The following is a 14,730-nucleotide window of genomic DNA, read 5'->3' as shown; positions in this document are numbered from 1 at the left end:
CTCAAAATCCATGGCCATGTTGCCCACAGTCAATGCCCACTCCAAATCTATCACCATATTTCCCACAATCGATGCGCTCTCCAAATCAAACACTGTATTACACACAGTCAATGTGCAGTCAATATCCACGGCAATATTACACACAGTCAATGCACACTCAAAATCCACGGCCGTATTACCCAGAGTCAATGCGCACTCCAAATCTAACACCATTTTCCCCACAATCGATGCGCTCTCCAAATCAAACACTGTATTACACACAGTCAATGTGCAGTCAATATCCACGGCAATATTACACACAGTCAATGCACACTCAAAATCCACGGCCGTATGCTCCAGTTAGTAGCCAAGCACTGCCTGGAGAAGCAAGTGGCTTAACCAGCACACTATTTCAAACTTCAGAATAAAATGCAGATGCTTGGTAAGCAGGTGGTGGGAGGGGAGGAAGAAATTCAAGGTGGTTGGAGATAGGTGAAACCGGGTAAGGTAAGGAGCTGGGAAGTTGATTGGTGAATATGATAGAAGGCTGGAGAAGAGAGAATCTGATAGGAGAGGGAAGAAGGCCATGGAAGAAAGGGAAGCGACTTCAGAATAAAATGCAGATGCTGGAAATCTGAAATAAAAAAACATAAACTTGCTGAAATTAATCAGCATGTCTGGCTGAATCAATGATGAGAGAAACAAGAGTTATGGTTTCATGTTAATGAAACTTTGCCCTGAAACTCCTGTCCCTCCTTCTGTCTAATCCATGGAGTGTCAGTAGAATGCATTTGTGTCCTAGTGGTTGTAACAGTCATTCAACTGGTCACAGCAAAGACTCAGTTAAAAATAATCTGCTGGGGAAAACTAATCAATCAGATAGCATCCTTGAAGGAAAATGGACAGTCAATCTTTTCAGTTGAGTCGCTTCATCTGGACTGAAACAGAGGTGAGATAGCCAATATAAAAGGCTAAGGAGACTGGGTGACACAAAAGTTAACATGGGATAAATGGATCCAGTCAATAGACAAATGAAGGAAGAAAGTAGAGACTCAAACTAAGATATGATAAATGGAAGGCTCGCAAGGCTAAAGTTGATGGAATCTGGTAGGACAAGAATGTGGTACGTGGAATCAAGTGAGGGTGTTTGGGAGGGGAGGAGGGAACAGTGGGGGAGGGGAACCAGTGAAGAAGGTATAGTTGATGGGTGTTAAGGCTGGGATGAGTGTAGAATAAATTACGGAGATCAGGATGTGCAGTTCCTCCAGTTTGCATATAACCTCACCTGACCGTGGAGAAGGTTGACGACAGGCATGTGGGTGTGGGAAAGAAGAGAAGAATTATAACGGCTGGTAAATGGAATTTCCAGATAGTTATTGCTGACACTATGCAGCTGTCTGGCAAGGCAGTTGTCCAACTTCACGTAAACGAGATACCCGGCAGAACTAACATCTAAGACTTTATCCTGAGGATTTCAATATTTGAGATAATTTTGCCTAACATCAGAATATATTACAGAAGTAATATTAAATTAAACATAATGATGTGTTGTGTATATTAAATGTTCATTACATATTAGAGTAAAGTATTTAAAAATATAAAGAAAGTTACAAAGAGCTGCATTCATTTTTGTATTGGCTTTGTGACAGGCTTATCATAGTTTGTCACACCAAGTTCAGATCTATTTTCCGCTGTCAGTCACAGGCATACAGTACCTTGCAAGCATTGGGTAGGGCTCCAGTCACTCCAAAAGCTATTTTCAGCACAGAATTTGTTGACAGTGGCTCTTAAACGGACACAGAACTTTGGTTTAACATTCACGTGCAGGAACGTATAGGTAGATTCCTCAAGCTTTTTTTCAGACTGGAAACAAAATAGTGAAAATAATTTAAATTCTTACAACTGGGGTAAAATTGAGACCCACTTTGTGCAGAGATGAGTGAACAATGCAGTATAACAACAAAATAGTATAACAACTATTTTACATAGCATTTACATTGTGTTAGCTGTTATAAGTAATCTAGAGATGATTTAAAGTATACAGGAGGATGTGCGTTGGTTATCGTGGATCAGGATTGAAAAAAATCGGAAGTTCTCTTATTAAGTAAGTCGGAACAGGTACATCTGGTATTATTTAGCGTCAGTTAGTCGAAAGCTTGCATTTGTATAAAATATATATTTTATCTTTCTATGCATATAAAACACTTAAGAACATATGTTTCAGCCCCGGGCTGGGGAAGTTCCCAAGTTCGATCCAGTGACAGATCACTCCCTAGTGCGCTCTCCACATGCCGGGTTGATGTGAGGATCAAAAACCCAAAACCCAATAATTAAACCACTACGTTGCTTAGTAATAATTGTAGCTTTCATCGGGGCAGGGCCTTTCACATGCTCCATTAAAATTGTTCCGATCGTTGACCGACTGTAGCCTAACGCTTTTCCAATGACCGGTGGCGTTTCACCTCTTTCTGATTGCTTTATTACTTCCACCTTATTTTCAATCTCAATCGTGATTATTTTCGTGAACAGAAACACTGCGGATTCAGAGCTATGCCAGGTCCTAATGCCCATCGCTCTGAATATGTTAAATAAAGTCCGGGGTTCAGCTGGGTCTTAAAGACCACCACACTGATTCAGGTTAAATAAGGGACTTGAGGATCCGCAATTTTTGGTATCTGCGGGGGGTCTCGGAACCAATCCCCCACGGATAAGGAGGGCCGACTGTATACAATGGGAAACATAATAAAAATTAAAAACAAAATCACACTAAGGAAATAAATTGAAAGCCACTTATCATCAGTAGAAATGAGACTGATAGGAATACTGAGAGATATCAGAGACTCAAAGGGCCCAATGGCCTCATTATGGAAATATAATGAATATGAGAAAAATAACTATACAAGACAATATCAGATTCAATGAGATCCTGCTAGTGATGAAGCTATTCTTCAGAAGAGCTCTTACAGATAATACTCAACAACTGGTACAATTTTGGAACATCATATTTATTTTTCTTACAGATTTTCTCATTTGACTGCTTTATAATTAGTGTTCTGTCTACCCTGCAGAAACTCAGTGAGGTGACCATTTTTCATTATTTTGCCTCAACAATCAAGCAGCTTAACCCTGAAGGAATTATACTTAAACCAGCCATATCTAACATTGACAAGAACTTTTGGAATGTGGCAAAGCAAGAAATGGGAGCTTAGACTCATTTTCATCTCAATAAATTAGGAGCATTTGGTATCATAGCATCAATAATACAAAACAAGGGTCAAATATCAAGGATTGTATTATGGCTAATACAAGGGTACAAAGGGACATAGTTTTAAGATGATTGGAGGAAAGTATATATGTCAGAGGCAGTATATTCACACAGTAGTCAGTAGTGGGTACATGAACCACTCTGCCAGGGGTGGTGGTAGTGGCAGATACATTAGGGGAATTTAAGACACTAAAGTTTAGGTACATTGATGATAGAAAAATTGAGGGAAAGGTTAGGCTGATCTTTAAATAGGTTAAAAAGTTGGCAAAACATCATGGACCAAGGAACCAGCTGCATGCTCAAAGAGCATGTTCTATGCTCTAAAGCAGAGAGATAGTCCTAAAAGAACAATGTTAACAGGGATGAACCAGTGTAGTAGACAATTAAAGCAAACAATAGCAATTGAAATTTTACCTTAATACAGTTGCAGCTTGAGAAATGGTTCAGTAGATTTGTAGAAACCGAGAGCAGCAATGATATCAAATCAGAAAGCTTCACATCACACATAATGTCAAATTGCGTTGGCAATAATTTTTATTAGAAATAATACATAGCTTCCAAGATCCGATCAATTGAGAGGGCAAGAAATAAAAATATATAATCAGAAGATGATAAGGGGAAAGGAGGCTACTGAGATGTATTAGGACTAGTATGGACCTGTTCCTTGGTTGCAATTTTGGGTACACTGGGATTGAAATATTTTTTGATAGGAATTAAGAGAGAAGAGTCGTCCAACTCTCAATTGTGACAATCAGGAGATTGAGGCAAAGGTTATTTTGCTCTTTGATTCATGACTCTTTTGAGTGAGACTTTATTATAAAAGGCCTCATTTTAGAATATAAACTTAGGGCAAAGCAAGCAGCAACAAAACAGAGTTTGACATCATTTGCCCACATGAAGTGTTCACCTACCTTCCAGATAGAGTCTTTTCCTGAGGAATGAATTTCATAATCCAGGCAGTGAGGTTTGATTTTGCCAGCTGGGGGTTCCCACTGGAGATAAATGCTACCATTCTTTGATGTAGTCATGTTGATTTTATAAGGAGCTGCTGGCTTAACTGAAAGTGTAGAAGTATTTCATGAATACAGTTCCAAAAAGATATAGTTACTGCAAGTTAAGATTTTTAATACTTCTTAATAAAACAGAGTATAATACAGGCGCTTTGTGCATGATGTTGTACTGATCTACTGTATATAAATATTTTCCAAAATCAATCCAATCCTTCTCTCCTACATAGTCCGATCCAACATGTTTTTTTTCTTATATCTATGTGCCTATTACAGAGTTCCTGTATGTTCCTTTCATATTAGATTCTACCACTACCCCTGTCTGCCAGACTCCCACCACATACTGTGTAAAAAACCTACCTCTGATATATCCTCCACTCACCTTAAATGAATATTCTCTGGTATTGAGCATGTCACCTTGGGGAAAAGGCCCTGGCTGTCCATTCTATGTATGCTTCTCATAATCTTATACTCAGTTATCAAGCCACCTCTTATTCTCTGTCAGGCAAAAGAGAAATACCCAAGCATGCTCAAACTTTCCTCAAAAGACATGTTCCATAATCCAGGTAGCATCTTAGTAAATCTCCTCTACAAACTCTCTAAAGCTTCCTCATGCTGTTATAATGAGGGAACCAGAACTCAACAGAATACTGACACCAAGTGTGGTCTAAAAAGAGTTTTATAGAGCTGCAATATACCTGAATAATGAAGGTCAACACACTATACACCATCTTAACCACCCTATCAAATTTTGAAGGATCTGTGGTCCCTCTGTTCCTCCACACTACTAAGAATCTGACTATCATCCTTGTACTCTGCTTCTTCAAGTTTGACCTGAAGTGAATCACTTCGCACTTTTCCACATTGTGCTCCATCTTTCACATCTCCACCCAACTCTGCATCCTGTCTATATTCCACTATAACCTTCTACACTATCCACAATACCAGCAACCTTTATGTCATCTGCAAACTTACTTACTTACCTTCCCATTTCCCCATCCAAGTAATTTTTAAAAATCACAAAGGGCAGGGATCCCAGAATATCTCCCTGTCGAACTCCACTGGTCACCAGCCTCCAGGCAGAAAACACTTCATCTACTACCTTCCCCTGCCTTCTGTGGAGAAGCCACAGAAGAATGAAGTTCAATAACTAATTTACACTTGATTAGCCTTTAGCTGCAGAAATTTTCACTCAACCTTTCTTCCCACAGAAGAATATAATGGCACAAAATATCTATGTGAAGTTCTGATGTTCTCCATGTGAACATTTGTGTTTCCTCCTGGTGCTCAGGCTTTTCCCCCCCAAATCCCAATGATATGCAAGCTGGTAGGTTACTTGGTCACTGCAAAGTCCCCATAGTGAGTGGTAGAACCTGTGAAGAAAGGTTGGAAATGTAGGGAGAATTGACTTCAAAGAACATTAGCAGGGCAATGAAAATGCTATGGACCACCACAGATTCAACGGACTGAATGACTGTGATAAGAAAATGAAAAGCATTTTAAGTGCATCACTGAATCTTACCAAGATCCTGAAGCTGAAATACATAATATGCTGGCCTCACTGAACGAGCTCCTGAGGAGCCATTTATGCAAATGTTGAAATCAGTGAACTCGATGAGACTGTCTTCGTTAAAATGGCAGCCAATATTATGACCTTCACTTTTAAGGTAAGTTTTGCATTCCATGGCTTGGTCCAGCTTGTGATGCCTGTTAATATTTAAAGAGCAATTAATTTAAATACAGTTCCAATCAATCAAGTTAAAAACATCATGCTTAACAACTTAGCCCTATTTCCTACAAATCAGATTTTTCCATAACAATTTCAAGTGGTGATTTAAGTATTCTTTAGTATGAAAACAGTGGACTGTTCCAACATTCTCATTTTGTGAAGTCTTTCTTGTATAAATTTTAGCTCAGTAATTTTAGCATAAATGTCAGTATTTTTTTAAATTGACAAATAGAGCATCAGCTAAAAACACAATCACCACTGTATTTGTTAAACATAAATATGGATTTTGGTATAAAATATACAAAATCACCACTGTATTTGCTAGACATTTGCTGCATTTGTAGTGATCATAATATGATTGAATTCATACTGCAATTTGAGAGGGAGATAACTCATTCTGTATAAACAAAGGAATACAGGGAATTACAGAGGCATCAGAGAGGAACATGCCCAGGTGGATTGGAGGAGATTACTGGTGGGGATGACAGCAGAACAGAGATGGCTGAAATTTCTGGGAATAGTTCACAAGGTGTAGGATAAATATTTCCTACAAAGGAAGAAATTCTCAAATGGCAAGAGTAGGCAACCATGGCTGACAAAGGAAGTTAAGGATTGCATAAAAGCCAAGGAAGGGGCATATAAGGTAGCAAAAGTGAGTGGGAAGTTGGATGATGGGGAAGCTTTTAAAATCCAACAAAATGCAATTAAAATAAAGTTATAAGAAGAGAAAAAAATTAAATATGAGGGAAGACTAGCCAATAATACAAAGCAGGATACCTAGAGCTTTCTTAGTTATATAAAGACAAAAGGGAGCTGAGAGTTCATATTCAACCACTATAAAATGAGGCTGGAAAGTAGTAATGGGGGACAAAGAAATGGCAGATGAATTAATGGGTTCTGTGCATCTATCTTCATTGTGGAAGACACTAGCAGTGTGCCACTGGTCCGCGAATGCCATTGCTATTACAAAGGGAAAAAGTGCTAGGAAATTTCAAAGGTGTTAAGGAGCATAAGACATCAGGGCCAGATGGACTACATCCTAGTGCCTTGAGAGATGGCCAATGAAGAGATAATGGATGCATTGGTCATGATCTTTCAAGAATCACTTGATTCTAGCTGATTCCAGAGGAATGGAAATTTGCAAATGTCACTTCATTCTTTAAGATTAGAGGGAGGCAAAAGGAAGAAAATTATAGGCCAGTTAGCCTATCCTCAGTGGTTGAGAAAGTGTATTATTAAGGATCTAAGAGACTGTTATTAAGGATGAGGTTTTGAGTACTTGGGAACTAATGATAAAATAAGCCAACGTGAGCATGGTTTCTAAGAAGGGAAATCTTGTCTAACAAATCTGTTAGAGGAAGTAACAAGCAGGGTGAATAAAGGAGAAGTAGTGGATGTCATTTATTTGGATTTTCAGAAGGTGTTTAATAAGGTGTCACACATGAAGCTGCTTAACAAGGTAAAATCCTACGGCATTACAGGACAGATGTTGGCATGGAGAGGAAGGCAGAAGACAGCGAGTAGGAATAAAAGGGGCCTTTTCTGGTTCTAGTGATGTTCCTCAGGGATCAGAATTAGGACCTCTGCTTTTCACATTGTTTGTCAATAATTTAGATAATGAAATTGCTGGCTTTGTGGGAAAGTTTGTGGATGATACAAAGATAAGTGGAGGGGTGGGTAGTGCTGAGGAAGCAATGCAATGGCAGCAGGACTTAGACAAATTAGAAGAATGGGCAAAAATGTGGCAGATGCAATACAGTGTTGGGAAATGTATGATAATACATTCTGGTAAAAGGAGCAATAGTGCAGATTATTATCAAAATGGGGATGTGATTCAAACATCAGAGGTGCAGAGGGACTTAGGAGTCCTCGTCCAAGATTCCCAGAAATTTAATTTATGGGTTGAGTTTGTGGTAAAGAAGGCAAATGGAATATTGGCACTTATTTCAAATGGAATAGAATATAAAAACAAGGAGATAACGATGAGTCTTTATAAGACTCTTGTCAGGCCACTCTTCGAGGATTATCAACAGTTTTGGGCCCCATTTTTCAGAAAGGATATGTCGTCATTGGAGAGAATCCAGAGGAGGTTCACAAGGATAATTCCAGGAATGAAGGGATTAACATATGAGGAGCGTTTGGCAGCTTTGGGCCTGTACTCATAGGAATTTAGAAGAATGCAGTGGATCTCATTGAAGCCTACCGAATGTTAAAAGGATTAGATAGGGTGGATATGGAGAGGATGTTTCCTATGGTGGTAGTATCCAGAACTAGAGGGCACAGCCTCAAAATTGAGTGGCAACCCACCAGAACAGAGGTAAGGAGGAATTTTTTTAGCCAGAGAGTAGTAAGTCAGTGGACTGCTCTGCCAGACTACGGTGGAGACCAAGTCCATGTAACATTAAAGCAGAAGTTGATCCTGACCTCAGCCATGATGCAATGGCAGAGCAGATTCAATGGGCTGAATGGCCTAATTGTGCCCTTCTGTCTTACAGACATAAATATAGATTTATGTATAGAAAAATGTACAATATCACCACAGTACTTGTTAGACACAAGTATAGATTCTGGTATAAAATGTACACTTGACAATTAGGACAAAAACAAACCTCCTTTAGCTAGATGGTGGAGAATTGTAACACTTAAATTAAAAATCGATAATTTTCAAAGCAGTGTTGCTGTTTTGAATATTTAAATAAATGGAAAGTTATCAGGTGAATGGTATTAACCTAAACGACATGAATTGTAACCACTATGAACCTAAAAGATTAAATAGAAGCCTGCGTGCTCTAATAGTGCCTTGTTAAAAATAGGATATGTTTTTTTTTGTTGTTTGTTTAACTACATGAGTAGCTATTTTCCTATATTGTCCAACAAGACTTCAAAGAATGAAGTGGTAACTGCAGACAATTTCAATTGATGGTATAATGTATCAATCATTAGTGATTCATCAGCTGTCGCCCACTTTGATGCTTGTGACATCTTGTGTGTACTTTGTCAATTTGCTCTCATGGGAATTTATGACTTTATTGGGCTGTCAACATTGCTATTCGTACCAATAATGGAGTCTGTAATTGATATCATGTGGAACATTGCTTCCATTCTCCCATAAACAATCCATGTATTGCATGTTGTAAACAACGCATTGCAAGTTCTTGACTTTGGAATCCATGTGACCTGTAGGGGAAGAAGACAAATTATTCATCATAATTGGAGTAAAAAGTGTAAGTGTTGTAAGTGGCATAAGAAAGACATTTCCTTCCACAGTGATGAAAGCAGTTAGCAGATATGAGGATGGATTGGTACATATTATCCTGAGAATTTCCATCAGTTCTGCAGGGAGTTAACAGCATCGGTCTGTATAAGTACCAGGGAGCTCACAGACAATGCACATGCAGGTGCGATCATAGAAGTCCCCTATTTCCTGAGAGGTGCTCAGAGAAGACTACACTCCAAATCTGGATTCCTCACAGATTCCATAAGAAGAAAAAACACATAGGAGCAGAATTAGGACATTTGACAAATCAAGTCTGCTCTGCCATCCATCGTGGCCAATTTATTAACCTTCTCAATCTCATTCTCCTTGTTTCTCCCCATTGGCTTTGACACCCTGACCAATCAAGAACCTATCAATCTCCACTTTATATTTACCCAATGACTTGGCCTCCACAGCCATCTGTAGCAATAAATTCTAGGTTCACCACCCTCTGGTTAATGGAATTCCTCTGCATCTTTATTCTAAGTGAATGTCCCTCTATTCTGAGGATGTGCTTTCTGGTCTTAGACCCCCTCACTGTAAGAAATATCTTCTCCACATCCACTCTATCTAAGCCTTTCCATATTCGATGTTTCAATGAGATCCTCCTTAATTCTTCTGAACAATAACGAAAACCGGACTACTGTAATCAAATGCTCCTCATACATTAACCTTTTCATTCCTAGAATCACTCTTGTGAACCTCCCCTAAATTCTATCCAATGCCAGTGCATCTCTTCCTAAATAAGGGGCCCAAAACTGCACACAATACACCGTGTGATCTGACCAATGCATTATGAAGCCTCAGCATTACATCCCTGTTTTGATATTCTGGTCCTCTCAATACGAAGGCTAAAATTGCATTTGCATTCCTTGCCACTGACTCAATGTGCAGGTTAAATTTTAAGAAGGCCAGCAGGGGGATACTCTAGTTTGTTTGGATCTCCAACTTTTTAAATTTTCTTCCCATTTAGAAAATAGTCTGTAGCTTAGTTTTAACAAAGTGCATGACCATACACTTCCCAGCACTATATTCCATCTGTCACTTCTTTGCCCATTGTCCTAATCTGACGAAATCTTTCTGCAGAGTCCCCATTTCCTTAACTCTGCCCCTACAACTACCTTCATATCATCCACAAACTTAGCCATAAAACCACCAATTCCATCATCAAAATCATTGACATACAATGTGAAAAGAAGCTGTCCAAACACCAACCCCTGCAGGACATCACTAGTCACTGGCATCCAAGCAGAGAAGGCCCTCTTTCTTCCCACTCTTTGCCTGCTGACAGTGAACTAATCTTCCATCCATGTTAGTACTTTGTTTGTAATACCATGGACTTTTACCTGCTTAAGCAGCCTCATGTGCAGCACCTTGTCAAAGGCCTTCTGAAAATCCAACTGAACAACATCCACTAATTCTCCTTTGCTTATCCTGTCTGTATTTTCCTCACAGAGTTCCAAGTAATTTGTTAGACAAGATTTTCCTTGAAGGAAAGCGTGAAGAGACATTTACAATTTTCCAGTCCACTGCAACTATTCTAGAATCCAGTGATTCTTAAGATTTCACTGCTAATACCTTCAGTCTCTTCAGCTAACTCTTTGAGAAGCCTGTGGTATAGGTGACTCATCTACCTTCAGACCTTTCAGCTCCCCAATCACCTTCTCCTTAGTAATAGTAACTACACTCTCTGCTGCCTCCTAATACACATGAATTTCTGGCATATTGCTAGTGTCTTATACAGTGAAGTTTCACAGAAGTTATTCATTAAGTTCATCTGCCATTGCTTTGTTTCCCCATTACTACCTCTCCAGTATCCTTTTCCATTGGTCTGGCATCCACTCTTGCTTGTCTTTTAATCTCTATATATATGAAAAAACTTTTTGGATCCCCTTTTATATTATCAGTTAGCTTCCTTCCATAGTTCATCTTTTCTCTCCTTATGGCTTTTCTATTTCCCTTCTGTTGGTTATTAAAAGCTTCTCAATCCACTAACTTCCCATTAATTTTTGCTATAATATATGTCCTCTCTTTTGCTTTTATGTTGCCTTTGACTCCCTTCGTCAGCCACAGTTGCCGCATCCTCCCGAGAATACTACTTTTTTTTGTATGCATCTATCCTGCGTCTTCCAAGTTGCTTCCAGAAACTCCAGGCAATGCCATTGTGACATCATTCCTGCTAGCGTCCAATCAACTTTGGCCAAGTCCTCTTCATGCCTCTGTAGTTCCTGTTGCCCCACTGGAATACTGATACATCTGACTTTAGCTTCTCCCTCTCAAACTGCAGGCTGAAATCTATCATACCATGAGCATTGCCTCCTAAGGGTTCTTTTACCGTAAGCTCCCTAATCAAATCTAGTTCATTACACAATACCCAATTTAGAATTGCCTTTTCCCTAACAGGCAATTTCCTAACAGCTGTTCTAAAAGCCATTTTGTAGGCATTCTACAAGTTCCCTCTCTTGGCATCCAACATCATCCTGATCTTCCCAATCTACCTGCATATTGAAATCCCACGTAACATCGCCATTTTTACACGACTTTTCTCCCTCCTGTTCTAATTTGTAACCCACATGCTGGCTACTGTTCTGACATCTGTATATAACTCCCATCAGGGTCTTTGTATCCTTGAATTTTCTTAGCTCCACACAAGGGCTCTACTTCTTCCAATCCTATGTCACCTCTTTCTAAGGAGTTTACTAATAGAGACACCCCACCACCTCTGCCTTCTTTCCTGTCAGTGTATCCTTGGATGATGTTAAGCTCACAACTATGATCTTCTTTCAGCCGTGATGCCCACAAAGTTATACCTGCCAATCTCTAACTGTGCTACAAGATCACCCATCTTAATCCATATGTGGTATGCACTCAAATATAACATTTTCAGCCCTGTATTCATCACCCTTCTTGATTTTGTCCCATGTTACTCTTCAACTCATTCCACTGACTGCAAATTTGCCCTATCATCTGCTTATCCTTCCTCACACTCACTACACACTTCATCTACTTGTATACCAATTGCCCCACCATCAGCTCTATTAGTCCAGTTCCCTGCCAAACTAACTAATACTCTTTACAACAACTCTAACAAACCTCATCTGCCAAATCATCCTATTTTTGCCCTCTCTGGTACATGGCACAGGCAGCAATCCAGTGGTCATTACCCTTGAGGATCTGCTTTTCAGCTTTCTAGCTAGTTTCCTATACTGTCCTCAAAAACTCATCTTTAAGAATAAGGGGTAGGCCATTTAGAACTGAGATGCGGAAAAACTTTTTCACCCAGAGAGTGGTGGATATGTGGAATGCTCCGCCCCAGAAGGCAGTGGAGACCAAGTCTCTGGATGCATTCAAGAGGGAGTTAGATAGTGCCCTTATAGATAGCGGGGTCAAGGAATGTGGGAGAGGGCAGGAACGGGGTACTGATTGTGTATGATCCGCCATGATCACAGTGAATGGCGGTGCTGGCTAGAAGGGCCGAATGGCCTACTCCTGCACCTATTGTCTATTGTCATTCCCTTTCCCTACCTATGTTGTTGGTTTTGATATTTATCATGACTTCCAACTGCTCACCCTCTCCCTTCAGAGTGCCATGGATTCAGTCTGAGACATCCCTGACCCTGACTCCCAGGAGGCAACATTCTATCCAGGTGTCTCTTTCATGTCCACAGAATTTCCAGTCTACTCCTCTAACTATGGAATTCCTTATTATCACTGCACTCCTCTTCCTCTGGCACAGAGCCAGAATCAGTGTCAGAGACCCAGCAGCTGTGACCTCTCCTTATTAGGTCAGTCCCACCCCAAGCAGTATACCTATTATTGAGGAGATTGGTTACAGGGGTACTCCCCACCAGCTGTCTATTCCCTTTCCCTCTCCTGACATTCATCCAACTACCTGCACCTAGGGGTGACCACCTGCCTGTAGCTCCTGTCTATCACCTCCTCATTCTGCCATAAGAGATGAAGGCATCCAGTTGTAGCTCAGTTCATTAAAGTGGTCTCTAAGGAGCTGAATCTCAATGCACTTGGAGCAGATGTAGTTACCAGGGAGACTCATGTGAGAGTTCCCACATCTCACATGAAGAACATACCTCTAACCCTGGATCCATTCTCAAAGTATATTCTAGAATATTACAGAATAAAGAGAAAACAAAGAAACTTACCGGAAGCCTCCACCTATTTTCACTGAAGACAAAGCCTTCCACTCTAACCTAGCCCATTCTCACATTAGCAGTGACATACCAGCTTGCTGAAGTTTTCCAATAGTTACATTGAGATTATTTCTCTCTAAATCCTACACCCTAGATAGACCTGATGCCAGTTCAGAAACTCCACTCATTTCAACAGAAGGAGCTTGGTTTTGACAGATGAGCTTCAGTCTATTGAATTTTATTGAATTATTATATTAAAAATAACTTTAGTGATTCTTCTGGACTCTAGGAGTCTTAATTTACTTTTAGCCTTAATGTTTTAAAATATTTTTGTAATGTTTAATGGTGTGATCATCAGTATTCTTGCAAGTTCCCACAATTTTGTCACGTTTAAAATGCTTGTCAGTTTTGACAGTTACACAAGTGTCAAAGCATAACTTAGTTGGTTGTCAAAGTATTTCTTTGTTTGTTTTGGAACTGCCACATGGTGCAATGTGAGGTCATATTCCCAGGTGCTATATAGAATACATGGAAATTAATCCCTGCACATTTTAGTCACTGTGCTACCTAATACTACAATGTACAGTTAAAATACTGACACGTTTCTCTAAAAATTTTCGAGCAACTTCACTAGCATGTCTGCCAACTGAACTTTTTTTTGCCAGTGTGATAAGAACTGAGTTGGTTGTTTCTCATACAATAGCCTTTGTCTTTATTATACAGACCAAGATGACTCACTTTCATGAGAAAAATCTGCAGATGCTGGAAAACCAAGCAACACTCACAAAGTGCTGCAGTAACTCAGCAGGCTGGGCAACATGCATGGAAAAAGGAAATCATCAACGGTTCATCAACAGTAAGAAGTCAGGAGTCCTTCGTGCTCTGACTTCTCATCTCTTCTCCAGTCCTGATGAAAGGTCTCGGCCCAAAACGTCGACTGTTTACTCTTTTCCATGGATGCTGCCTGGCCTGCCGAGTTCCTCCAGCATTTTGTGTGTGAGAATTACTTTCATTATTTTTAGAAAAAAATAGGATTGCAATAAATAGCCAAAAAATGCAACATTCATAGGAAAGTAATATACAAAAAGAGGCAATAGACATGTACTGATATAGAAACTGTCAAGCTCAGTATCAGAGTAATGACTAAATACATTGACTTGAATTTGCAAATCCAGCAAATATATCCCATTATGTCACATCATCCAGGGAACAAATGCTTATTACACTTACTTATAACCTCAATTTTCTTTAGAATGTAGTCTTGACTGAACTATGGATATTTCATCTTAAACCACAGCACAACTGTGATGCTAATTACAGAATATATTATATTTGCACGCATTTTT

At 39.5% G+C, this 14,730-nt stretch overlaps 1 protein-coding gene across 1 annotated transcript in view; it reads right to left on the bottom strand.

Moving 5' to 3' along the window:
- Positions 1–894: 894 nt before the first annotated feature.
- LOC132386026 (interleukin-13 receptor subunit alpha-2-like) overlaps positions 895–14,730 on the bottom strand; it is a 38,446-nt gene continuing 24,610 nt past the window's right edge. The window contains exons 6-10 of the mRNA XM_059958308.1: positions 9,037–9,157; positions 5,774–5,958; positions 4,156–4,301; positions 1,695–1,842; positions 895–917 (exon numbers count right to left, since the gene is read on the bottom strand). Of these exons, the coding sequence (XP_059814291.1) occupies positions 895–917; positions 1,695–1,842; positions 4,156–4,301; positions 5,774–5,958; positions 9,037–9,157 (623 nt within the window). The remainder of the gene's footprint in view (positions 918–1,694; positions 1,843–4,155; positions 4,302–5,773; positions 5,959–9,036; positions 9,158–14,730) is intronic.

The sequence above is a fragment of the Hypanus sabinus genome (assembly GCF_030144855.1).
Source record: "Hypanus sabinus isolate sHypSab1 chromosome Y unlocalized genomic scaffold, sHypSab1.hap1 SUPER_Y_unloc_4, whole genome shotgun sequence".
In the NCBI taxonomy this organism is placed as follows: domain Eukaryota; kingdom Metazoa; phylum Chordata; class Chondrichthyes; order Myliobatiformes; family Dasyatidae; genus Hypanus; species Hypanus sabinus.
This window is presented reverse-complemented; position numbering and strand designations above follow the sequence as displayed.